This window comes from Nerophis ophidion, linkage group LG02, assembly GCF_033978795.1.
Source record: "Nerophis ophidion isolate RoL-2023_Sa linkage group LG02, RoL_Noph_v1.0, whole genome shotgun sequence".
Classification (NCBI taxonomy): Eukaryota; Metazoa; Chordata; class Actinopteri; order Syngnathiformes; family Syngnathidae; genus Nerophis; species Nerophis ophidion.
The window spans coordinates 24,202,632-24,230,439 of NC_084612.1; the positions used below are offsets into that span (position 1 = coordinate 24,202,632).

Here is a 27,808-nt window from a genome sequence, read left to right on the forward strand (position 1 = left end):
AGCTCTACATAAAACAAGAATGGGAAAGAATTCCACTTTCAAAGCTTCAACAATTAGTTTCCTCAGTTCCCAAACGTTTGAGTGTTGTTAAAAGAAAAGGTGATGTAACACAGTGGTGAACATGTCCCTTCTCAACTACTTTGGCACGTGTTGCAGCCATGAAATTCTAAGTTAATTATTATTTGCAAAAAAAATAAAGTTTGAGTTTGAACATCAAATATCTTGTCTTTGTAGTGCATTCAATTGAATAAAGGTTGAAAAGGATTTGCAAATAATTTTATTCCGTTTATATTTACATCTACCACAATTTCCCAACTCATATGGAAACTGGGTTTTTAGTATTATATACCGGTGTATGTATATATATTACCGTAAATAGTAGATGTGGGGGAAATGACTGATTCTTTGCTGCATCACGATTGGAACATCCACGATTCTGAATTGATGGCCAAATGTCTAAATATCCTTTATGTATGTTAATGCAAAACGGACTGTTCCTGATTGCAGATCGAGCACGGACAATCAGGGAGAAGTTGAGGAAAAGCCATGCTAATGCAGCTCTATGCTTTCTTAAATGTGAAATAGTGAAACAACAAAAGTATAAATGCTTTGTACACTTTAACAGAAGCTTAACTGGAACCGTGTAACAGCAGAGAGAAACCAGTTAAGAGGAAATTATCAAGGACAAACCCCGTTTCCATATGAGTTGGGAAATTGTGTTGGATGTAAATATAAACGTAATACTATGATTTGCAAATCGGTTTCAACCCATATTCAGTTGAATATGCTACAAAGAAACATATTTGATGTTCAAACTAAAACATTTTTTTTTTGCAAATCATTAACCTTAAAATTTAATGCCAGCAACATGTGACAAAGAAGTTGGGAAAGGTGACAATAAATACTGATAAAGTTGAGAAATGCTCATCAAACACTTATTTGGAACATACCACAGGTGTGCAGGCTAATTGGGAACAGATGGGTGTCATGATTGGGTATAAAAGCAGCTTCCATGAAATGCTAAGTAGTTCACAAACAAGGATGGGGCGAGGTTCACCAATTTGTAAGCAAATTGTCGAACAGTTTTAGAACATTTCTCAACAAGCTATTGCAAGGAATTTAGGGATTTTACCATCTACGGTCTGTAAAATCATCAAAAGGTTCAGAGAATCTAGAGAAATCACTGAACGTAAGCGATGATATTAAGGACTTTTGAACCCTCAGGCGGTACTGCATCAAAAACCGACATCAGTGTGTAAAGGATATCACCACATCGGCTCAGGAACCCTTAATAAAACCACTGTCAGTAACTACAGTTGGTTGCTACATCTGTAAGTGCAAGTTAAAACTCCGCTATGCAAAGCAAACCCCATTTATCCACAACACCAAGGAACGCCGCTGGTTTCGCTGGGCCCGAGCTCATCTAAGATGGACTGATGCAAAGTGGAAAAGTGTTCTATGGTCTGACGTGTCCACATTTCAAATTATATTTGGAAACTGGACATGGTGTCCTCCGGAACAAAGAGGAAAAAACATCCGGATTGTTATAGGCGCAAAGTTCAAAAGCCAGTATCTGTGATGGTATGGGGGTGTATTAGTGCCAAAGTCATGGGTAACTTACACATCTGTGCAGGCACCATTAATGCTGAATGGTCCATACAGGTTTTGGAGCAACATATGTTGTCACCCAAGCAACGTTATCATGTACGCCCCTGCTTATTTCAGCAAGACAATGCCAAGCCACGTGTTATAACAGTGTGGTTTCGTAGCAAAAGAGTGCGGGTACTTTCCTGGCCTGCCTGCAGTCCAGACCTGTCTCCCATCGAAAATGTGTGGCGCATTATGAACCTTAAAATACGACAGCGGAGACCCCGGACTGTTGAACGACTAAAGCTCTACATACAGTATAACAAGAATGAGAAAGAATTCCAGTTTCAAAGCATCAACAATTTGTTTCCTTAGTTCCCAAACGTTGATTGTTGTTAAAAGAAAAGGTGATGTAACACAGTGGTGAACATGCCCTTTCCCAACTATTTTGGCACATGTTGCAGCCATGAAATTCTAAGTAAATTATTATTTGCAAAAAAAAAAAAGTTTGAGTTTGAACATCAAATATCTTGTCTTGTAGTGCATTCAACTGAATATGGGTTGAAAAGGATTTGCAAATCATTGTATTCAGTTTATATTTACATCCAACACAATTTCCCAATTCATATGGAAACGGGGTTTGTAGATTAATAAATCAGGTGAGAGAATAATATCCACAGTCTGATAACACTGTCAGCTTTGGATATATTTGGGTAGCTGGTAGGTAAGTAAGTCTCTGTCTCGGCATTCTGTGGTTAGTTATTTACAGCGCGTAAATTGAAACAACAAATGTGTTAGTAAAATTATAGATGCATATATAATCCATTCATTATAGATGCATATATAATCCATTCATTACCAATCAAAAAGTAGTATATAAATTGATAGAACTAGTGACGTGCCCAAAGATTCCCAGCCCTAATCAATACTGAGTATATAGTACAGCATAGATTTACATTTTCACAAGTTTAATTTATTTTACAAATACCTGAGGCTACCATTGTTTTAAAGATAGGAATATGAAATTTTAAATGATCAAATTAGCTTTGTCATATTAGAAGTGTTAATGACTCATAAAAAGTATGTTGGCATAATTAATAAGTAGTAAAATGAGTTAGTGTATCGGTGAATCTTAGTGCATGGGTGTTTTCTTTTTTATTTGTTAAAAAAAAACACCATTTCTAACCTTGGTTACAGGTTAGCTACAACAGTGTTGTGTGGTGAAAACAAACTTTAATGCACTGAAATGGGATTGACCTGCTGTGTGCTGTACTGAAAAGAACATGGGGTGAACTGTTTTATGTAAGTGTAGGTGATCAAAGGCTATCATGCATCCATCCATCCATTTCCTACCGCTATCATGCAGATGACAGCAATTTTAATTGTCATTATAGCTTCAAATTTATTTTGATGGTTATTTCAATGACTCTGTATCAGTTATTTCAATTACTCTGTATCGTTTCAACTTGCATGACTTGAAGCATCTGATTTCCACAACTTTTTGGACAAAATACTTGGTCATTGCACTTTAAAGGAAGTAAAAATATGCACCGTTCACCCACTTTGAGTGGGAAAGCTTTCTGCAAGATTTTCAATATAATTTTCTGTTCATTCTGAAGTGCACAAATACAACCTCTCTTCTAGTTTTACTTGTTGGGGGTGAAGTCAGGGGTTTCATGTTCTTTCATGCCAAAGTCACTCCATTATGCATTTATGGCTTAGCACTGTGCACTTGAAAAAGACAGTTGATTTTGTGCAACTAATCATTCAATCAATCAATGTTTACTTATATATCCCCAAATCACGGGTGTCTCAAAGGGCTGCTCAAGCCACAACGACATCCTCTGCTCAGATCTCACATCAGGGCAAGAAAAAACTCAACCCAATGGGAAAACAATAAGAAACCTTGGAGAGGATCGCAGGTGTGGGGATTCCACCAACCACCACCTCCCAACCCCGGACGAGCGGTGCAATGGACGTCGAGTGGATGTAGCATAATATTGTGAGAGTCTAGTCCATAGTGGATCTAGCATAATGGTGAGAGTCCAGAGTATAGTGGGGCCAGGAGACCATCCCGAGCGGGGTTGGGAGGTGGTGCACAGACGTCCCCAACCGATGCACAGACGAGTGGTCCACCCTGGGTCCCAACCCTGGACAGCCAGCGCTTCATCTGTGGCCACTGAACCTGTGCACCCCCCTCCACGAAGGAGAGGGGGGCAGACCAGAAAAGAAACTGCAGTCCAGCTGGTCTAAAAGGGGGTCTATTTAAAGGCTAAAGTATACAAATGAGTTATAAGACGGGACTTAAATGCTTCTACTGAGGTAGCATCTCTAACGGTTACCGGGAGGGCATTCTAGAGTACTTGAGCCCAAATAAAAAACGCTCTATAGCCCGCAGACTTTTTTGGGGCTCTGGGAATCACTAATAAGTCGGTGTTCTTTGAACGCCGATTTCTTGCTGGGACATATGGTACAATACAATCAGCAAGATAGGATGGAGCGAGACCGTTCAGAATTTTATACGTAAGTAGTAAAACCTTGAAGTCACATCTTAAGTGCACAGGAACCCAGTGCAGGTGAGCCAGTAGAGTCGTAATTTGATCAAACTTTCTTGTTTTTGTCAAAAGTCTAGCAGCCGCATTTTCTACCAACTGTAATTTTTTAATGCTAGGCATAGGGAGATCCAAAAATAATGCGTTACAGTAATCAAAACGAGATGTAACGAGCGCATGAATAATGATCTCAGCGTCGCTAGTGGACAAAATGGAACACATTTTTGCGATATTATTGAGATTAAAGAAGGCCGTTTTAGTAACACTCTTAATTTGTGACCCAAATGAGAGAGTTGGGTCGAAGATAATACCCAGATTATTTACTGAGTCGCCTTTCGTAATTGTTTGGTTGTCAAATTTAAGGTGGTATTATTAAATAGGTGTCGATGTCTAGCAGGACCGATAATCAGCATTTCCGTTTTCTTAGCGTTGAGTTGCAAAAAGTAAGCGGACATCCATTGTTTCATTTTATTAAGACACGCCTCCAGCTGACTACAATCCGGCGTGTTGGTCAGCTTTAGGGGCATGTAGAGTTGGCTGTCATCAGCATAACAGTGAAAGGTAACACCGTATTTGCGTATGTTGTCACCTAGCGGCAGCATGTAGATGCTGAAGAGTGCAGGGCCAAGAACCAAACCTTGGAACTCCACACCTTACTTTAACATACTCCGAGGTCACATTGTTATGGGAGATGCACTGCATCCTATCAGCAAGATAGGAGTTAAACCAAGACAAGGTTAAGTCTGGCATACCCATACGTGTTTTGATGCGCTCTAATAAAATATTATGATCGACTGTATCGAAAGCAGCGCTAAGATCAAGAAGGAGCAACATAGATGACGCATCAGAATCCATCGTTAGCAATAAATCATTAGTCATTTTTGTGAGGGCTGTATCCGTAGAGTGATTTGCCCTGAAACCAGATTGAAAGGGTTCACAGAGATTGTTAGAAGCTGAGTGTTCATTTAGCTGCTGGGCAACAACGTTTAGAGGATTTTTTAAATAAACCGTCAGTGAGACACCGGCCGGTAGTTTACCATGAGGTCAGGATCAAGGTTAGGTCTTTTGAGCAGAGGATGAATAACCGCTTCTTTAAATGCTAGGGGAACAGTGCCAGAGGAAAGTGATAAGTTTACAATATATAGCACTGATGGTCCTAATATTACCAACAGTTCCTTGATAAGTTTCCTGGGAAGTGGGTCAAGTAAATATGTGTTGTGTTTTATCCCATTTACACGCCATGGTAGTTCCTCTAATATTTCATCAAAAAGAGAGAGACTATTTTTGAGGGCAATATCCGTCGTATATACATTTGTATCTGTGTTAATAAAATCCAGATGTAGCTGGGATGCGTTGTCTTTAATCTCCTTTCTAATGAGGTAAATTTCCTTATTAAAGAAATTCATAAAGTCCTCTGCCGATTGGGTGGAGCTACTGGGAGGAGTCCCTTGTTGGGTTAGCGATACTACTGTATTGAACAAATAATTAGGATTGTTTTTGTTGGCGAATGAAATTTGAGTAGTATTTAGCTTTAGCGAAGGTAAGCATGCAAGTTTAGTCGCGCGCCATTTGCGTTCCAGATTTTTACATGATATTTTTAAGCGCTCTAGTTTCTTCTGTTAACTATAGGTACGCCTTTTAGGGGCCCTTTTTAGCTTTAGCGGTGCTATACTATTAATGGTTTTGCGCAGGGCGTCGTTAAAGTTGTTAGTCAGGTTATCAATAGCGCCCACATATTTTGGGAATGGTGCCATTACCGAAGGTAGTAGGCCAGCAAGAGTCGTCGTTGTGGCAGCACTAATGTTGCGTCTGCTAAAGCAGTTATTATTATTACTAGCTTGTTGACAATGAGTCAGAACTTCGAATTTTATAAGGTAATGATCGGACATTACTGTCGCTGTTTGGCTTCCTGGGCACACCTGGTTTTGGTTGCCAATCAGGCTTCTATATATGCCTGCCTCATCCTCCAGTCAGGGCTTGAGGATTGTAAATGTTGCGTTTATTACATGTGTTGCTGTGGGCTTTGCTACACAATTTGTTTATAATGAAAGACTTATCTTACCTGCACGTCATTCTCCTGCATCTTGAGGTCCCAATTACCACAGCAAGGAGAGTTTGTGACTGACTGAGCGATGTTGTAAAACAGACATGTTTGGTACACAGGGTCGGTGTGGCGCAGCGGAAGAGTGGCCGTGCGCAACTCGTAGGTCCCTGGTTCAATCCCCACCTAGTACCAACCTCGTCATGTCCATTGTGTCCTGAGCAAGACACTTCTCCCTTGCTCCTGATGGGTGCTGGTTAGCGCCTTGCATGGCAGCTCCCTCCATCAGTGTGTGAATGGGTAAATGTGGAAGTAGTGTCAAAGCGCTTTGAGTACCTTGAACTAGGGCTGGGCGATATATAGATATATACGATGTATCGCAGGTTTGTCTGTGCGATATAGAAAATGACTACATCATAATATTCGTTTATATGTTCTCGCACTGTTGCTTTAAGCTGCGTGCATAACATTACTGGCGTGTCTCACTACTTGTCGTCTGTCCTTCTCACAGAGACGTAAACAAGCCCGCCCGCCTACATACGTCACATACTGTCGCGCATGTAGCGTCACACGCTCTCGCCGAGAGCTAACGTTATTTAGCTGAAACAGGTCGAGTTGCTTTTAGCTGCGTGCATTACACAACAGGCGTTTGTCACTCCTCCTCGTCTCTCATTCTGACAGATACGGAAAACAAGCCCGCCTTTTTACATATGTCACATACTCTCGCGAGTCTAGCGTCATAGCTCTCGCCAATAGGAGAGAGAGAGAAAGTGCGAAACTTATCACAAATGGAGCAAGAACAATAAATGCCCAACATAAAGAGCAGGGGGTCCATCATCTGGCGGTGGTTTGGCTCCAAGTGGGAAAATATTCAGCAGACAACAGCAATATGCTGTTCAACGTATATACTCTGATGATTAACCTGTGTGATGATTGTATTAGGTTGATAGTATATATTTGTACCATTAATTGATTAACGTGGACCCCGACTTAAACAAGTTGAAAAACTTATTGGGGTGTTACCATTTAGTGGTCAATTGTACGGAATATGTACTGTGCTGTGCAATCTACTAATAAAAGTATCAATCAATCAATGCAAAGTATGCAGCAGAAGTGTTACTACAAAAAGGTAGCAACACTATTAATTTGTTCTTTCAATTAAAAAGTCGTCCGTGAGAGAATGAAGAGTATTTAATGAATACAGTTTTGGTCAATTGACTTAGTTGTGATTTCCCTCTCTGCATGAAAGTTTAAAATTAGCACATATTAATGCAGTATGAAGAATGTTTTAATGTAGACACATAGAATCATCATACTACTGTGATTATATGCATCAAATGTTCATTTAAGGCCAAGGCAAAATATCGTAATATATATCGTATATCGCAATATGGCATAAAAATATTGTGATATTAATAAAAGCCAATATCGCCCAGCCCTACATTGAAGGTAGAAAAGTGCTATACAAGTACAACTCATCTATCATTTATTATCATTTACATAGCAAAGTAAACTGTAGGAAAAATTAGTTGTTCATGTAAGTCATGGAGAAAAAAAATCCATTGTTTGTGCACAAGGCCTCTGAGCTCCATTATCAATGGGTTACTGTCTTACATCGCACCGGTGGAAAAACACAAATTTTGCTAATTTTTCCACTTTCAATTTCTTGATCACTTGATCACTTTATAGATGTGGTGCTTGCTGAAATTGAATCTATGTGGTCTTTTACTTTATATTTGACTAGAACTTACCCTGGTAATTAACTACTTCATTTAACCTTTGCTTCAAATGTCATTAAGCTTTATCGTGGCTAAATAGCTTCCACATTGACGTGTGTTGTAAGTGTAATTGTTGCTGGTCATTTTCTTCGTAATGCGTCATGGATGACATGCAGCGGTCTATTATGTGTGACCAGTGTGTGTATCATTTGTCAACACATTTGTATCTATGCCATGTATATATTTAACCCAATTTACCGGTAAATAGGACACACAATTACCAGAATGTATTTGATCTTATTACATTGTGCAGGTGCATCCCATGTGTCAGTCGCCCAATGTGTAATTACCGGTAATTGTGAAAAGTATGTGCTGTATTCCATATTAGTAGTCTATGCACACTCTTGATTTTGACAAACACAACGGACTCGCGGGACTGTAGCCAACGGAACTTAATTTGAACTTAATTTTTTAAAACAGAAAACTGATTGACTTTGCTGAAGTTATCAAGTAGTGAAGTCCATCTCAGTCTGGCTCAAATAGAGATAACAGATGAATGTGGCACTGCCGGCTTCCGGGCAAAGCCTCCGGAGAGGTTGAATTTACACTCGCACATTACATTTGATCTCCTGACGAGTGGAAAACCATTTCCGTCACTCACTTCCATGTTATTTCCAGTCTGGAAAGTTTTCTGCAGTGTATGTGGCCACAGTAATTTTTTACGGACTGCTGTTCCCTTCTGTTATATTAATATAACCTTCAACGCAAATGTAATACAAATGTAAAATCAAATTTGATTTTTAGCTCTTATTTTAACTGTGTTTCCTTTGTTTTTTCAGCTTATCGGCGGCTGCATATTGGGGATAGGAATTTATGCTGAGGTGGAGAGGCAGCGCTACAAGACACTGGATGGGGTGTTTCTGGCCCCTGCTCTGTTCCTTATCCTCCTGGGAATAGTTATGTTTGTGGTTTCCTTCATAGGAGTATTGGCATCATTAAGGGACAATCTACTTCTCCTCAAGGTGGTGAGTAGTGTGTTGAAAGCTTCACCCACGTAGCTGGCTTTTTTCAGATTGCTGTTGATCACAAGGGCAGTAATTACATGCTGATTTAAGATGGATAAAGATGCTTCACTTGATCAAATCCTACAGACAGAGGTGGGTAGAGTAGCCAAAAACGGTACTCAAGTAAGAGTACTGTTACTTTAGAGATTTATTACTCAAGTAAAAGTAACGAGTAGTAACCCAAATATTTACTTGAGTAAAAGTAAAAAGTATGTTGTGAAAAAACTACTCAAGTACTGAGTAACTGATGAGTAACCTCATTACGGCAACAAATAATGCACAAAAACATAAAAATAGCAATGAGCAAATTCAGAGCCAGCAATATCTCTTAAGCAACTAAAACAATAATATATATTAAATAATACATTAAAATTAAAAAAAGGCAAATTGAGCCACAATAACTTAACAGCACCATAGCCTCAGTAGGCATTGATTGATTGATTGAAACTTGTATTAGTAGATTGCACAGTACAGTACATATTCCGTACAATTGACCACTAAATGGTAACATCCCAATAAGTTTTTCAACATTAATTATTTAATAAATGACCAAGTCGAGGTGATCTACCTCATATATACATACACACACGTATCATATACATACACACACATATCATATATATTAATATGTCCAGGGTGTACACCGCCTTCCGCCCGATTGTAGCTGAGATAGGTGCCAGCGCCCCCCGCGATGGAATAAGCGGTAGGAAATGGAGATATATATATATATATATATATATATATATATATATATATATCCATACAGTATTTAATTTATTTTGTTTTTGTTGACATGTTAAAGGTGTTTTAATGAATATATATGCATGTTTAACACACAGATTCCTATCTTTCATGAAGACAAGAATATAAGTTGGTGTATTACCTGATTGTGATGACTTGCATTGATTGGAATCAGTAGTGCTGAAAATGTCCACGTTTTCAAATGGAGGAGAAAAAAAGTTCTTCCTTTCTGTCTAATACCACATGAAAGTCGTTGGTTTTTGGCATCTTATTTGTCCAGCTTCCATATTTGTTTTTATACACTTTACAAGAAATACATTGGCGGCAAACTCTGTAGCTTGCTAGCTTGTTTGCGCTGGCTTTCCGAGACTCTTATTTTGTTAGCGCAGGCGCGATGGAGTGGCACTTTTATTGTGAAGACAGGAAGTGTGCGATCAGCCTTTAGGCTTTTGACGGGAAGTACGGTTGAAATAAAAAGTGTCTTTTTTCCTTTACACTTTTGATTGATTGATTGAAACTTTTATTATTAGATTGCACAATACAGTACATATTTCGAACAATTGATCACTAAATGGTAACACCCCAATAAGTTTTTCAACTTTTTTAAGTCGGATTCGACGTGTGACGGTCAGGTGACCGTCTGGCTCTGTTTGATTGGTCCAACGTCACCAGTGACTGCATGTGATTGGTGAAACGCAGGCATGCGTACATCCTATTTTGAAAAACCAAAACAAACATTAATAGATCGATTAAAAAAAAAGTAACGAGTAACGAGCTGAATGTACATGAATGGAGCGTAGTAAAAGTAGCGTTTCTTCTCTATAAATATACTCAAGTAAAAGTATGTTGCATAAAAACTACTCTTAGAAGTACAATTTATCCCAAAAGTTACTCAAGTAGATGTAACGGAGTAAATGTAGCGTGTTACTACCCACCTCTGCCTACAGATATATTTGAATAAGAAAATAACAATACATAACCTGACTGTATGCCGTTTGTGGTTCCTTCTATGGCCTCTGTTTAAAATGCTTTGAAATGCATGCTACCTTACATGTAATATATATACCCTCAAAGTTTAATGTTCAGACTAATATTTTCTGCATTAAATACTACACATAGACTTGCAAAAATATTTTGCTTGATTGCAGACATGTTTTTTTTTTACCTGTCTAACTTACAGACATGTTCTCTGAAGGTGTGCAAAAAATGTTGTGGTGATTTAGCTTAACACTGTAAAGTTGCAGTTGGTGTGTCGTAGGGCTGGCTAAAATAATATATTTGCCGATTATGGATCGGTGTCTTTTAATTTACAGGTGCTGTTCATATTATTAGAATATCGTGAAAAGTTGATTTATTTCAGTAATTATATTCAGAACGTGAAACTTATATATCATATCAATTCATTACACACACAGTGATATATTTGAAATGTTTATTTCTTAACATTTTGATGATTAGTACTGACAATTACTGAAAATCCCAAATTCAGTATCTCAGAAAATTAAAATATTAGTTACGACTAGTACCCAAAAATATTTTTTTGAAATGTGGGCCAAATGAAAAGTATGAACATGGAAAGTTTCAGCATGTATGGCAATCAATACTTAGTTGCAGCTCCTTTTGCCTGAATTGCTGCAGCAATACGGCGTGGCATGGAGTCGACCAGTCTGTTGCACTCCTCAGGTGTTATGAGAGCCCAGGTTGCTTTAATAGTGGCCTTCAGCTCTTCAGCATTGTTGGGTCTGGTATCTTGCATCTTCCGCTTCACAATACCTCATAGGTTTTCTATGGGGTTAAGGTCAGGTGAGTTTGCCGGCCAATCAAGAACAGGGATACCATGGTCCTTAAACCAGGTACTGGTAGATTTGGCACAGTGTGCAGGTGCCAAGTCATGTTGGAAAATGAAATCTTCACCTCCATAAAATTGGTCCGCTGCAGTTCTAAAACTTCCTGGTAGACTGCTGCATTGACCCTAGACCTCAGGAAACACAGTGGACCAACACCAGCAGATGACATGGCACCCCAGACCATTACCCATTGTGGAAATTTGACACTGGACTTCAGGCAACGTGGATTCTGTGCCTCTCCTGTCTTCCTCCAGACTCTGGGACCTTGATTTCCAAAGGAGATACAAAATTTACTTTCATCTGAAAACATAACTTTGGACCACTCAGCAGCAGTCCAGTCCTTTTTGTCTTGAGCCCAGGCGAGACGCTTTTGACGTTATCTCTTATTCAAGAGTGGCTTTACACAAGGAATGCGACAGCTGAAGCCCATGTTTTGCATACGTCTGTGCGTGGTGGTTCTTGAAGCACTGACTCCAGCTGCAGTTCACTCTTTGTGGATCTCCCCCACATTTTTGAATCGGTTTTGTTTGACAATCCTCTCCAGGGCGCGGTTATCCCTTTTGCTTGTACACTTTTTTCTACCACATCTTTGCCTTCCCTTTGCCCCTCTATTAATGTGCTTGGACACAGAGCTCTGGGAACATCCAACCTCTTTGGCAATGACCTTTTGTGTCTTGCCCTCCTTCTGGTCATCTTTTGGACAGTTGTCAAGTCAGCAGTCTTCCCCATGATTGTGTGTCATACAGAATCAAAACGAGAGACCATTTAAAGGCTTTTCCATGTGTTTTGAGTTAGTTAGCTAATTAGAGTGTGGCACCAGGTGTCTTCAATATCTGACCTTTTCACCATATTCTAATTTTCTGAGATGTTGAATTTAGGGTTTTCATTGGTTGTCAGCTACAATCATCTCCTTTTTGTCAAAAAACACTTGAAATGTATCAGTCTGTTTGGAATGAATGTATGTATACTACAAGTTTGACTTTCTAAATGGAATTAATGAAATAAATCAACTTTTTCATGATATTCTAATAATATGACCAGCACCTGTATAGCAATATCGATTCATTGGCCATAATATAGATTACACACACTTCCATCCTTCACAATGAAATTGCGGTGTGTTGAATCCTATCAAAATAAGAGCTCCAGAAGAATGGCTTACATATAATACCAAACAATACCTTTTTAATAAACTATTTGTAATAATGGAATGTTGCAATACAATTACACTTTCACTTGCCATTTCTTTATTTCAAAATTGCACTTTTGAGACTTCGGGGTAAGTTTAAACTGCAATGTTTTTATGGTGAAGGAAAACATTTTTTTTTTGCAACGTAGTGATACATTTTTAATCTTTACGTGTAAATCGAATCAAATTGAATTGAATCGTTAATCAATTTAGAACCTCACAAATGAATTCAGAAAATTGACCATGATACTCAGCCTTAGTGTCTTATTGGGCGCATTAAGCAATGTTAGATATTTCAAGTCCCATCTGACTTATGGGGTTTAAATAACTGCACCATCGTGTGATGTATTTGTTAAAAAATCACCACATTCAACACGAGGGCTGAGTGAATCAATCAATTGGATCAGTCATGGATTGATATCTTCCGATCTTCATAAAATCAAGGTGATTGTAAGCCAGAAAAATCAGCGCAGACTTCTGGGCCTCCACAATAAAATCCTTGTGCGTTACATCCTGTCTGACTGTGCTAACAAAATAAGAGTCCCAGAAGACTAGCTTATGTATTACTGTTATTATTTTGCACTTGAAGCAACAATACTATACTACTATAATTTATATTATTGGAATGTTTAAATACAGATAAACTTTTAGTTGTAATTCATTTCCTATTTCAAAATTATACTTTTCAAACGTTTAAGGAGGTGACCAATGTTGTTTACTGTGAAGGGAAAAAACCTAGTACATTTTATTTTGTAACATATCAGACGTTTTCAAATCGAACAAGGATTAATATATTTAGAGTTCCTTGTGGAAGAAAAATAAAATTTAAAAAATAGAACCATGTGAATCAAAATTTAATCAATTTGGGAAACTGGGCATGATACCCAACCATATTCAACACAGTAGGTGTATTATGTATTGTTTCACTGATGATAAAGACAGGGAGAGTTCTGATGCATATAAGGCTATTAAAATATATAACCAGTGTTAAATAATGTACTATTGAGCTAAACCATGTCCTAATTGTTGCTGTGTTGTTGGTCACAGTTCATGTACACACTGACAGTGTGTCTTATCCTGGAACTGCTGGGGGGAATCCTAGCACTAATTTTCCAAAACCAGGTGAGTGGTTTTCAATGTGATATTTCAACAATGTGTGTTGCACTATTAGTTGTGTTATTAATTTTAATTGCAGATGATGTCATACATTTCTGGTCAAACGGCACCATGTATCCACAAAATTTGGGAACTGTATCTACTAAGAAAATAACCCCAATTGGAACTTTTTAAAGGGAAACTACTTTCCTTTTTAAGTTTTGCCTATCAGGGACAAGCAGTAGAAAATGGATGAATGTATGGATTCACAATCATTATGTAAGAAAAAAACATGTTACTTTTTAATGCATTCTGAATATAGAAATTAATGCGATTAAAAGTCTGCTAACAATAGAGCCTTTGGGAGTTGCTCTAGTCTGCCTATTAAAGCCCTAAAAAAAATACAAACACTTCAATTACGTTTTTTTATACATGATGTGAGTAGATATGTAATGTAGTAACAGGCAATTAATGATATTTAATATTTACGCATTTTTCTTATTTCAGGCATAAGCAGTGCATTAATTTAAACACATTAAGTTGTTCACGTTTTTTTCCTACATCACTGATGTCTACTCACTGCAGACTTCATGAGACCCAACAAACATAATAAAACATCACTGCGCAATGTCTGCTGTTATTAAGAAGCGGACTGATGAAATCTTGTTATATTACCGTTTCAGATGACTCATAATCCTCACAAAGAAAAGGGGGGTGGATCTAAGCGTTATTTTGTGGTGGTCTCACCATTTCCGTGTCTAAATTGGCTGTCAGTGTACCATGTCGGATTACCTGGATTACCTGGATTTCTACTATCCAGGGGAAAGGCATGATATATGATATACAATGAACTTTCACGAGCAAAGGAAGCGAGGAAGTAGCTTACCAATCGATGTAAACATAGGCACACACGCTAGCGGTCACGGCGCCGCTATAAACAGTTTGTCTGTGTTGGCGCTTATAACAATATCATTATTACTTGGTTAATATTCAATTTGTGAAATGTAAATTGACTATTTTTGGTGCTTTTTGGAGGTTTTTTATGTTTTATTGGGCTGAATAGAGGACCTCCCATTGACTATAATGTAAGTGGACTATTCTTTGTATTTACCAGTTAGAATGCATTAAAAAAATAATACATCCATCGTCATGTCTTTATGATAATTGTGAATAATAGGGAAAGTTCCTAAAAAAAATTATTTTTTCTTTAAGTCTTCTTAAAGTGTCTGTAGAACTCAATAAGTACACCCCCTCCCACACACACGCACTCAGAATTATTAAATGGAAAAAGTAATGGGAATGAACCTCCCAATAAGTCTTTCTTGTCTCTGTTTTTTGGATGCATGAACACTTAGCCCGATGTAATCCTGCCATGCCAGATTGTGACTGGCAGATGTGGGCTGTCACATTTCCATTTCCACTTGATTGAATGTCACCTTGACAAACCTGTTTCTTACTCAAACTCGCCATTCTGAGATTCGTTTCTGATACTGTATCAATTTTATGGTCATCATATAATGTACAAACATTTGAATTCTTGTTTTGTCTTGTTCTCCAGACGGTGGATTTACTGAACAAGAATATACGGAAAGGCATAGTCAACTACTACGATGACTTGGACTTTAAAAACATCATGGACTACGTTCAGAGGAAGGTAGAGTCGGTGTACTGAAGCATTTTTAATCTGCACCCTTTGTGCTGGCTAAACAGTGTTGACATACAGGAACCAACTGTTGACATATCTGAAACAAAAAATGGCCATCGCTTGTACATTTATTTGTGACTTTTGCCAGAGACAGAGAGAATGATACAAGAATATACAATGATAAAGGATTTTTAAACAGAACGGTTTGTTGAAATCGTTTTCCTTCATTATTAGCAATATTCTGTTTTCTTTTATATTGTATTTTCTTATTTAACAGTGCTGTTGCATTATTTCATTGAGCTTGTATGTGTGGCTCTTTGGGAGCTTTAAGCAGAAAACCTAGAGAGTGCCATCTTTCCAATGTGTTGTTAAGCAATTTTTATTCAAAATGAGTAATTGTGAAAATAAAGACACAATTTATGTACTTTGAAACCTCTAATGGTAACATAAGCTAGCCGTTGGTGTGTTTATTTGCTTTAAAAAACGTACAAGTTGCAAACGGCCTTTTTAACGACAATGACAAAGCTTTTGTACATGTGTGAATCTTTTCTAGTGGCTAACAGTCTTAAAAATGTAATCGGTGAATTTTGATACCTGCACTGGTAGAATCCAGGCTGAAACTGCCATGCTTTTATTTTTATAGATGACTCATAATGAGTTGAATCTACTGGTACATGATGCCACATGACGGCTGTTCGTGTGATTCCAGGATGTAGAGAATGCAAACATTTTTCAGGCAGAATAAAAGTAGATCTGCAACTTGGAAAGCAACAGAACACTTTGACATACACTAGATAATGAACCAGCACTGAAGGCCAGAACAAGTTGGTACTATATAAAACTTAATAATGAGCAACAGGTATACTGGCAGGACAAGGAATAGAAAGTTAATTTGAAAAAAATAAAAGCAAAGTAAAAACAGAGAAATATTAAAAAAAACAATAGCACCCGAACTGTAAGGAATACTAAACATAAAAACTTGACACAACATTTAACACACTTCCTTGTGGTCTATTTTATGTAAGTGATACTGAACACTTAAAAACAATGACCAAAGTCCAAACTCACGTGGGATCACGACACTAGATTTGACACACTTCCTTGTGGTGCAGATGATATGTATTGGATCTGATTTGGCATACATTTTAGCGCTGCCGAAGTTAACACAACAAAAATGTCCTTTAACAACACTTTTTTTTTTTTTAAGTCCGGGCGACCTGTGTTTAATGCTTAAACATTTGCATGAGGCAAACAAATTGTCAAATTCCATGTTGATAGTTTTAAAAACTTGAAAACGTATGCTAACATGCTATTTAGGCTAGCTGTATGTACATTCGTAGCTATATTTGCATCCAGCGTTTCCCTCCACCCACATTTAATGCCAAACAAACACTTACCAATCGACGGATTTAAGTTGCTCCAGTGTCACAAGATGCGAAAGTCCCGATCGTTTGGTCAGCACATTTTACCGGCGATGCTAAGGCGGACATGGCCAAATAGCATCAATAGCTATTTGCTCAATAGTTTCAGTTTCTTCTTCAATTTTGTTTTCGCTATCTGCCTCCATACACCAACCATCCGTTTCAATACATGCGTAATCTGTTGAATCGCTTAAGCCGCTGAAATCCGAGTCTAAATCCGAGCTAATGTTGCTATATCTTGCTGTGCTATCCACCTGGATAGCATGTATATCACTGGATGACGTCACAGGAAAATGGACGGTGGCTTCACAGAAAGCGAAAATCAGGCACTTTAAAGCCTTTTTTTGGGATATTCCACGATGGGTAAAATTTTGAAAAAAACTACGAAAAATAAAATAAGCCACTGGGAACTGATTTTTTTATTGGTTTTAACCCTTCTGAAATTGTGATAATGTTCCCCTTTAAGGTATACTTATTGAAGATAAAAAGATAATAAAAGTAATACCTAAAATTAAGTAGGAGTTAACTATAGACTAAATGTAATTTAATCGCGGTAAAATATTTGAATTATTTGACAGCCGTGGTAAAACATCGCTGCCATTTTTTTTTTCCAGGCACGGTCAAAAATAAACTACATGAACAGTATATAGATTTACAACATTAGGTACGCCTGCCCTCTCTTGAATCAATGTAGAGCTGGATAAGAAAAGCTGATTTTGCCAGCAAGTATGTCACTCGATGCCAGCGTTATCGTGTGCATACCACAATTGGAGAAGAATAATACTTGATCTTACTTTATTTTCCTCACACCAGGTATAGTAATAATGTCTCATTGGTGCAGTTATTTTCTGTCAGAGTGTAGCGACTAATCAAATTACATAGTGACCTATTTTGACAAAACACTCTTGTGGACAAATAAAAACATAAATATTTCTTTACTATAGACATCAGAGCAGGCGGGAAGGCATGGAAACAGAAAAAATATGTGAGGCTGCAGGCTGCCAACATAACCGTCTCACAGCCTAAAGTAGAGGAGGCATAGGTTGGCTGACAACAGATACTAGAAATGCCCACATAAGTAGTTCCACCACAATGTGATGTCGCACTGTGTACTCTTAAATTTGCAAAACACAGCATTCAGAGGCATCCAAAATGAGTATACAACATTGTAACAACCGTTAAAGGTCAGAAAAGAGGAAAAGCATCATAGCTATCTGTTAAGCACTAAACATGAATTAGCTGTGTGTATTTAAAAATGTTGTGTAACTTGACAGTAATTATGTTGTTGTCGTCATTTCACACGGTTTAATGGCCAATAGCGGTCCATCAACTGCTCTGTCAATGTTTATAGTGGGCACTCTTTAGTAGTGTTAGAGAAGCACAATGGCCCAGGATTTGTCCAGCATAGACTGGTTCTTGCCTTGACAAGTGTGTTTCACAAATCGTGTATTTCAGTGGTTGGTATATTTCACCCAATACACCTAAAAAAATAGAAATTTCCTGATATATTTTTCTGGGATACTATACTTTGCTCATTAGTTGTAAAAGTAGATTAAAAAAAAAAAAATTTGAAATGCAAACAAGCCTCCCACAAGGGAGGAACATGCTCCGATTACGGATTTAAAATACAAGCATTGTTATCCCCTTTGTCAATAGCCATCAGTTTATACTTATTTTTTTTTCTTCCTTAAAATGGTAGATTCTTAAGGGCAATCCTTTGATCAGTTACAGCTTTTATCAAAGCCAGTGGTTTATTTTAGCTTGACCTTTCTGTCATTTCACTTGGGTACTACAGAAGATATGTGACATTCATTTTCATGTTAAAAAAAAAACCTTGAAAGGTCGTCTTCAAGATAAATGTATACATTATCATTTGTTGAAACCTACAGAAGCCATAAAATAGTTTTAACATTATACACATGTACTTTACTTGCATTCAATTGTTGCAGTAAAAACCTCATTGTTGGCCACATGCAGTATGTATTAAACCAGATTTAAATGATATTAATTTACATTGAAAGGGGAAAAAAACCGTAAATAATGACTATGAGAACACTTGTACATTAAGAAGCCATAAAAAACAGGAAACAGCAAATGTAGATGGACATGATTTCTATTGTGTTGTGATTGGGTGACACCAAAATGATCATGCATATTTATAAGAAGATCAGTGTTTACATTGTACTCTCAATTCTTTATATGAAAATGCAGCAAGTATCATGTTTTTCAAAACATGTAAATAGACCATTAAACAGCATAAAAGAAAGAACTAGAGGAATGTGTAATTGAAGTCGCAGAAACGTATTGTTGGTCATAAAGGAAAAACCTCTTAAAGGCCTACTGAAAGGAGATTTTCTTATTTAAACGGGGATAACAGGTCCATTCTATGTGTCATACTTGATGATTTTGCGATATTGCCATATTTTTGCTGAATGGATTTAGTAGAGAACATCCACGATAAAGTTCGCAACTTTTGCTTGCTAACAGAAAAGCCCTCTCTCTACCGAAAGTCGCAGACGATGACGTCACATGTTGATGGCTCCTCACATCTTCACATTGTTTTTAATGGGAGCTTTCAACAAAAAGAGCTATTTGGACCGAGAAAACGACAATTTCCCCATTAATTTGAGCGGGGATGAAAGATTCGTGTTTGAGGATATTGATAGCGACGGACTAGGAAAAAAAAAAAGTTTAAAAAAAAAACGCGATTGCATTGGGACGGAGTCAGATGTTTTTAAACACATTTACTAGGATAATTCTGGGAAATCCCTTATCTTTCTATTGTGTTGTTAGTGTTTTAGTGAGTTTAACAGTACCTGATTGTCGGAGGTGTGTGTCCACGGGTGTGTTGACGCTCAGTGTCTCAGGGAAGTCGACGGCAGCTTTATGGACGGCACAAGCTCAACTGATCTCCGGTAAGAAGTGATTTTTCTCACTAAAACCTACTGGTTGACATTCGGTCGGGATCCATGTTCGCTGTGATCCATAGTAAAGTTTCACCTTCATGATTTTTAAACAAGGAATCACCGTGAGTTTGTGTGGCTAAAGGCTAAAGCTTCCCAACTCCATCTTTCTACTTTGACTTTTCCAATATTAATTCAATCAATCAATCAATGTTTACTTATATAGCCCTAAATCACTAGTGTCTCAAAGGGCTGCACAAACCACTACGACATCCTCGGTAGGCCCACATAAGGGCAAGGAAAACTCACACCCAGTGGGACATCGGTGACAATAATGACCCAGTGGGACGTCGGTGACAATGATGACTATGAGAACCTTGGAGAGGAGGAAAGCAATGGATGTCGAGCGGGTCTAACATGATACTGTGAAAGTTCAATCCATAATGGATCCAACACAGTCGTGAGAGTCCAGTCCAAAGCGGATCCAACACAGCAGCGAGAGTCCCGTTCACAGCGGAGCCAGCAGGAAACCATCCCAAGCGTAGGCGGACCAGCAGCGCAGAGATGTCCCCAGCCGATACACAGGCGAGCAGTACATGGCCACCGGATCGGACCGGACCCCCTCCACAAGGGAGAGTGGGACATAGAAGAAAAAGAAAAGAAACGGCAGATCAACTGGTCTAAAAAGGGAGTCTATTTAAAGGCTAGAGTATACAAATGAGTTTTAAGGTGAGACTTAAATGCTTCTACTGAGGTGGCATCTCGAACTGTTACCGGGAGGGCATTCCAGAGTACTGGAGCCCGAACGGAAAACGCTCTATAGCCCGCAGACTTTTTTTGGGCTTTGGGAATCACTAATAAGCTGGAGTCCTTTGAACGCAGATTTCTTGCCGGGACATATGGTACAATACAATCGGCAAGATAGGATGGAGCTAGACCGTGTAGTATTTTATACGTAAGTAGTAAAACCTTAAAGTCACATCTTAAGTGCACAGGAAGCCAGTGCAGGTGAGCCAGTACAGGCGTAATGTGATCAAACTTTCTTGTTCTTGTCAAAAGTCTAGCAGCCGCATTTTGTACCGACTGTAATCTTTTAATGCTACACATGGGGAGACCCGAAAATAATACGTTACAGTAGTCGAGGCGAGACGTAACAAACGCATGGATAATGATCTCAGCGTCTTTAGTGGACAAAATGGAGCGAATTTTAGCGATATTACGGAGATGAAAGAAGGCCGTTTTAGTAACGCTTTTAATGTGTGCCTCAAAGGAGAGAGTTGGGTCGAAGATAATACCCAGATTCTTTACCGTGTCGCTTTGTTTAATTGTTTGGTTGTCAAATGTTAGAGTTGTATTATTAAATAGAGTTCGGTGTCTAGCAGGACCGATAATCAGCATTTCCGTTTTTTTGGCATTGAGTTGCAAAAAGTTAGCGGACATCCATTGTTTAATTTCATTAAGACACGCCTCCAGCTGACTACAATCCGGCGTGTTGGTGAGCTTTAGGGGCATGTAGAGTTGGGTGTCATCAGCATAACAGTGAAAGCTAACACCGTATTTGCGTATGATGTCACCTAGCGGCAGCATGTAGATGCTGAAGAGTGCAGGGCCAAGGACCGAACCCTGGGGAACTCCACACGTTACCTTAACGTAGTCCGAGGTCACATTGTTATGGGAGACACCCTGCATCCTATCAGTAAGATAAGAGTTAAACCAAGACAGGGCTAAGTCTGACATACCAATTCGTGTTTTGATACGTTCTAATAAAAAATTATGATCGACTGTATCGAAAGCAGCGCTAAGATCGAGGAGCAGCAACATAGATGACGCATCAGAATCCATTGTTAGCAATAGATCATTAGTCATTTTTGCGAGGGCTGTCTCCGTGGAGTGATTTGCCCTGAAACCGGATTGAAAGGTTTCACATAGATTGTTAGACGCTAAGTGTTCATTTAACTGCTCCGCAACAATTTTTTCGAGGATTTTTGAAATAAAGGGAAGGTGAGACACCGGTCGGTAGTTTACCATGAGGTCAGGATCGAGGTTAGGTCTTTTAAGAAGAGGATGAATAACCGCTTTTTTGAATGCTAGGGGAACAGTGCCCGAGGAAAGTGATACGTTTATGATATTTAGCACTGATGGACCTAATAATACAAAGAGCTCCTTAATCAGTTTCTCAGGAAGAGGGTCAAGTAAACATGTTTTTTGTTTTATTCCATTTACACGTTGTAGAAATTCCTCTAATGTTATTTCCTCAAAACGGGAGAAACTATTTTGGAGGGCAGTATCCGCCGTATATACCATCTTATCAGTGTTAATAGAACCCCATTGTAGCTGGGACGCATTGTCTTTAATCTCCTTTCTAATGACTTCAATTTTCTTACTAAAGAATTGCATAAAGTCATCAGCTGAGTGAGTGGAGCTACTGGAAGGGGTCCCTTGTTGGGTTAGCGATGCTACCGTACTAAAAAATTTAGGATCGTTTTTACTACGGTGGATGAGATTTGAGTAATATTTAGCTTTAGCTAAGGTAAGCATGCGTTTATAAGTTATTAAACTATCACTCCATGCTTGATGGTGCACCTCAAGTTTAGTCGTGCGCCATTTGCGTTCCAGCTTTCTACATAATAATTTCTGAGCTCTAGTTTCTTTTGTAAACCACAGGGTGCGCTTTTTTGGAGCCTTTTTTAACTTTAGCGGTGCTATGTTATCAATGGTTTCGCGCAGGGCGTCGTTAAAGTTGTTAGTGAGGTTATCAATAGAGCCCACATATTTTGGGAATGGTGCCATTACCGAGGGCAGTAGGTCAGCAAGAGTTGTCGTTGTGGCCGTATTAATGTTGCGGCTGCTATAGCAGTTATTATTATTATTAGTTTTACGAACATGCGTCTGAACCTCGAATTTTATAAGGTAATGATCGGACAATACTTTAGTATACGGGAGTATCGTAACTTTGGAAACGGTGATACCCCTGACAAGCACTAGGTCTATCGTATTACCGTTGCGATGCGTGGGTTCATTTATTATTTGTGTGAGACCACAGCTATCAATTATAGTCTGGAGCGCTACGCACGGTGGGTCCAATGGGGTATTCATATGGATATTAAAGTCCCCCATTATGATTATATTATCGGCGTGTGTCACTAGATCAGCAACGAACTCTGAGAATTCATTGATAAAGTCCGAATAGGGCCCTGGGGGGCGGTAGATAACAGCCAGGTGTAGAGTCAGCGGTGTGACAGACCTCATAGTAAGCACCTCAAACGATTTCTATTTATTATTTATGTTAGGACTAAGGTTAAAGTTTTCGTTGTATATTAGTGCGACCCCCCCACCCCTTTTAAGCGGACGGGCAATATGCGCATGTGTAAAGTTAGGAGGACATGCCTCATTTAGCGCAAAAAAGTCGTTTGGTTTAAGCCAGGTTTCGCTGAGACCGATGACGTTAAGATTGTTGTCTCTGATAATATCATTAACTAACAACGTTTTGGGAGACAAGGATCTTATGTTTAAAAAACCTATATTATAGGTACTGGGCTGTTTTAGCGAAGTTTTGATCAAATTATCCATAGTAGCAATATTAATAATGTTGTGTTTATTATGCCCAGTGCTTTTAGTATAATTACGACCATATCTAGGAATTGATACGACGGGAATTTTCCGATTGTTTGATTGTTGCTTTGATAAACTGCACGCATCATGGTTAGCCACCTCAGTAACGGGGATTTTCCGATTGTTTGTTTGTTGCTTTGATAAACTGCACGCATCATAGTTAGCCACCTCAGTAAAACACATGTCCAACTCTGAAACACTCAAAGCAGAAAAAACTTGTTCTAATTTAACTGACTCCTTAACTTGTTCTAATTTAACTGACTCCTTACCCAGACCAGTAGTCTCGCATTTTCCATTTAAATCCGGCTGCAGGATGGAGGGAAGTGGTGTCCTGTGGGGATTAGCCTTCTGCTTTGTTTTTAGCCCCGCTCGGCATCCGGGTTTCCGATCACACCGCTGGCGTCTGCTCCGTAGACGGCCCCCGCTGCTACTAGACTCCCTTGCTTCACAGGCCGCTGGATGTAACCGCCGAATTATTCCCATGCTAGTTAGCAAGTCTAGCACGCACGCGTCTATCAGTCCAAAACGGCCTGATATGTCCACATCCAGAAGTGTCTGGCGGTCGTACGTGATCACGGAGTGACCACGATGTGAGCCAGCCATAAAGTTTGTAGAATTGTCCGGTATTTGAACAATTGAACAAATTGCAGAGGATTCAGCAACACAGATCTCCAAAAATACTGTAATTATGCGGTTAAAGCAGACTACTTTTAGCTGTGTGCGCGCGCAGCGTTCATATTTCCTAACAGCCCGTGACGTCAAGCGTACACGTCATCATTACGCGACGTTTTCAAGAAGAAACTCCCGGGAAATTTAAAATTGCAATTTAGTAAACTAAAAAGGCCGTATTGGCATGTGTTGCAATTTTAATATTTCAGCATTGATTTATAAACTATCAGACTGCGTGGTGGGTAGTAGTGGGTTTCAGTAGGCCTTTAAATAATTGAAATATCACCACTTGTAAGTATATCAAATGTGGTCCAAGTGTGTTGCGATTGATGACATTCTGTCTTTTAGACCCCCTGGACTTCTTCTTTTACTGCTAGTCCTATTTTATAATTTTGAAGAAGCAGCGTTGTTTACAATAAACATCGGATCTTTTTTTTAATCAGAGTCGCAGAAGTAGTCTGCAGTTTTTAAGAAGCTTCTGCTGAAAAGCGGGTCAGAGATAATTTATTTCTATGATAGCCTTCTAGTGCAGGGGTAGGGAACCCATGGCTCTAGAGCCAGATGTGGCTCTTTTGATGACTGCATGACTCTCAGCGGCGGCGGCGATGACCAAGAAGAACGCGGAGTTGGAATATAATTACAACAATTTATGTACATATTTATATAATATTTAAATATTTATATATTATGTAACTACTAGCTCCATTCACAGACAGAGTCCCAATGCTTTTATAAGCAATCGAGCGAGTCAAAAGCCGGAAAAAAAAAGAAAACATTTTTTTTTTTTTAAATGTATTTATTTATTTGTGGCGGCCGTAATTCTTTCGTGGCGGGCCGCAACAAATAAATGAATGTGTGGGAAACCCTGAGTGTCTACAGTTATTCAAACTGCTTGTTTTGTATATTTTTTAATTTTAGTAGACAACTTGAAAGTTCACTGTCCTACGGCATCGCGCCGACGACCTCTGTGACACATTCACTTTAAACTGTTAGGCGGCCAGTTAGCAACCCAGCTGCGAGTGAACAGGCAGTTATCAATCAGTTACGGTAGGCTTGTAGTGAGCTGCAAAATCCTTTTCTCCTCATGCAAATAGTTTTTTTCTGAGAGGCACATCTGAAGATTGTCTCACAGAAATGTACTTTTTGAGTAATCCAACGATGACGGGACTGGCATTGTATCGTACTATATTAGAACACAAAAGATGATGGATTTCGTCAATCATACTTCAGGTGCTGCAACGTTGACCGTGTTGTTTATTTTGGAAGATTGACAATGCACTTTGATTTGATGTGACTGGAAAATCCCCTCAACCAGATAAACATCAATCTTCTCACTATCGTCTGTCGCAGAGCTGCAGTGTTTTTATTTTATTGCAGTGCACAACAAAGTGGTCTTTTTCCCTCCCGTGTCTTACAGTTGTGAAAAGTAATTGCGCTGAATTTGTTGGCTTGTAACAAAGTGCCAAAAACATAAACTGCACAACATTTCTGTGTTGAGTAGGTTTGAAGCGAGAGAGTAACTTCTTGGCGCACGTGTGCATACTGATCACTGCTTGGCTAATATTGACGTTATTTACTCCATTCTTTTCTTTCTCATCTTTTCAGCTGTTTTATTTCTGAACTTATTTCAAATACGGTCTTTTTAATAAAAGCTCAAAAAGAGCTTATAGTAAAAAAAATGGGTGTGGAGGTCTTGCTCCTCAGGGTTCTTTGGACCAGCACTTACCGACAGGACCGTGGCGTGGCGTGCATGGTTTGATACAAATATTTATTTTTCAATAAATGTCTTTGGTACTGCTTTCCAGCCATCGGGTTGTGTCAGTTTTCTCCTTTTCACTCGTGCTTCACCAATCACCATCAACAACTCTCCCTTCTCCTTCCCGACTGATGCCTTTAACAGAGCGACAGGTGATCAGACAAACACTCACAGCTGGGTCATCTACACACCTGTCGCTGATCTTGAAGCCAGTCCTGTAACACCCTGCTTCGCTGCAGGTCCGCAGGCCACCCAACCCCCCCGCAATGGGTCGGATGTTATTTTTTTAATTGTTGAATTTGTCTCATTATGACAATATTCATAGGGGGCCATATTCCATGTGTGCAACTACGCAGATTCTAGCCGTGCGGTATCGCCCCCTCGATTTAAGTGTATGTAAAATGTGCACTTTGGTGGAGCAAGCCTTAAATGTGGGCCTTCCCTATCAAATTCGGCCTTCCACATATTGTCCCATCACCTTAAGTACTTTTGATCTTATGCACAACCATGTATTGAGCGTAGGCTGTGAATAGTTATGTACATGTGTTTTTTTAGTTTTGTATTTTTGCTAACAAAAAATAAAATAAATAACACTTCACATTGTCACTAAGGGGTATTGCGTGTAGAATTGACGACAACAATGAATGAATTCCATTTTGAAATAAGGCTGTAACTTCTCAAAATCTGGAAAAAGTGAAGTGCTGTGAATACTTTCCAGATGTACTGTATAGGGTCAAATTATACAGGTCGCTGCTCGAGACCGGGTTTATAACACAGCTTCTCTTTGCGGGAAACATTTAATTGGCAGCAATTGAGAACTGGCCGCTAACACACGTTTAACTACTCACTTTCAGTAGATGTCCAGAAATTGCAAAATTAGATGTGTTGAGCTATTTAAATTGTTTTGTTGGTCCATTGCCAACTTCTTGCACATTTGCAAACACATATGATGTATAGTGTTGAATAATTTTGAGTGCAACTTATTTTAAATGTATATAATTTTAGCACATAACATTTAAAGGGGCTGTTTGCTACAATGTATTTTACTCAGTAAAACCCGTCCTAGATTTAGGTGTTGTTAGCTAACAATAGCAATGTGGATAGCTAGCGTTAGCTGTCATTTAATGTATATTCTATCATAACATGTCTGCAAATTGTTTGTTGCTTTAGTTCAGGGGTGTCAAACTCAAATACAGAGTGGGCCAAAATTTTAAACTGAACAAAGTCGCGGGCCAAGGTTGAACAAATTAACCTTTTAATAGGGACCCAAACAAGTTTTGCATTGAATATTGAACAAGCGAGACTTACATAACTTTATAGTGACATGCAAAATCGAGTTTCAAATAATACTAATAATTTAAAAATAGCAATGGCACATCAAATCAAATTTAAATAGAAATTGAATGCCTCTTTTCTATTTGCAGCCTTCTCAGGTAAATATCAAAATAAACTTTTCCCACAGGCTAATAATACATTATTGTAGCATTCAGGAAATGTTAGTGCTGCAAGGGTTTCTGTGTATTTGTTCTGTTGTGTTTATGTTGTTACAGTGCGGATGTTCTCCCGAAAATTGCTTGTCATTCTTGTTTAGTGTTGGTTCACAGTGTGGCGCATATTTGTAACAGTCTTAAAGTTGTTTATACGGCCACCCTCAGGGTGACCTGTATGGCTGTTGACCAAGCTTGCATTGCATTAGCGTGTGTGTGTGTGTGTAAAAGCCACATATATCATGTGACTAGGCCGGCACGCTGTTTCTACGTAGGAAAAGCGGACGTGACGAAAGGTTTTAGAGGACGCTTGAGACAGTGCCTTTAAGGCACGCCCCCAATATTGTTGTCCAGGTGGGAATTGGGAGAAATTTGGGAGTCTCCTTGGAAAATCGGGGGTGGGGGGTTTAGCAAGTATGAGTATTAGCGATGAATGCGGTGTTACAGCGACACCACCGCTGTATAATACCGGCGGGCCAGC

General features: G+C 38.8%; 1 protein-coding gene across 1 annotated transcript in view; it reads left to right on the forward strand.

Moving 5' to 3' along the window:
- tspan15 (tetraspanin 15) overlaps positions 1–27,808 on the forward strand; it is a 76,177-nt gene that overhangs the window by 22,789 nt on the left and 25,580 nt on the right. Inside the window, exons 2-4 of the mRNA XM_061879963.1 lie at positions 8,738–8,923; positions 13,787–13,861; positions 15,393–15,488. Of these exons, the coding sequence (XP_061735947.1) occupies positions 8,738–8,923; positions 13,787–13,861; positions 15,393–15,488 (357 nt within the window). The remainder of the gene's footprint in view (positions 1–8,737; positions 8,924–13,786; positions 13,862–15,392; positions 15,489–27,808) is intronic.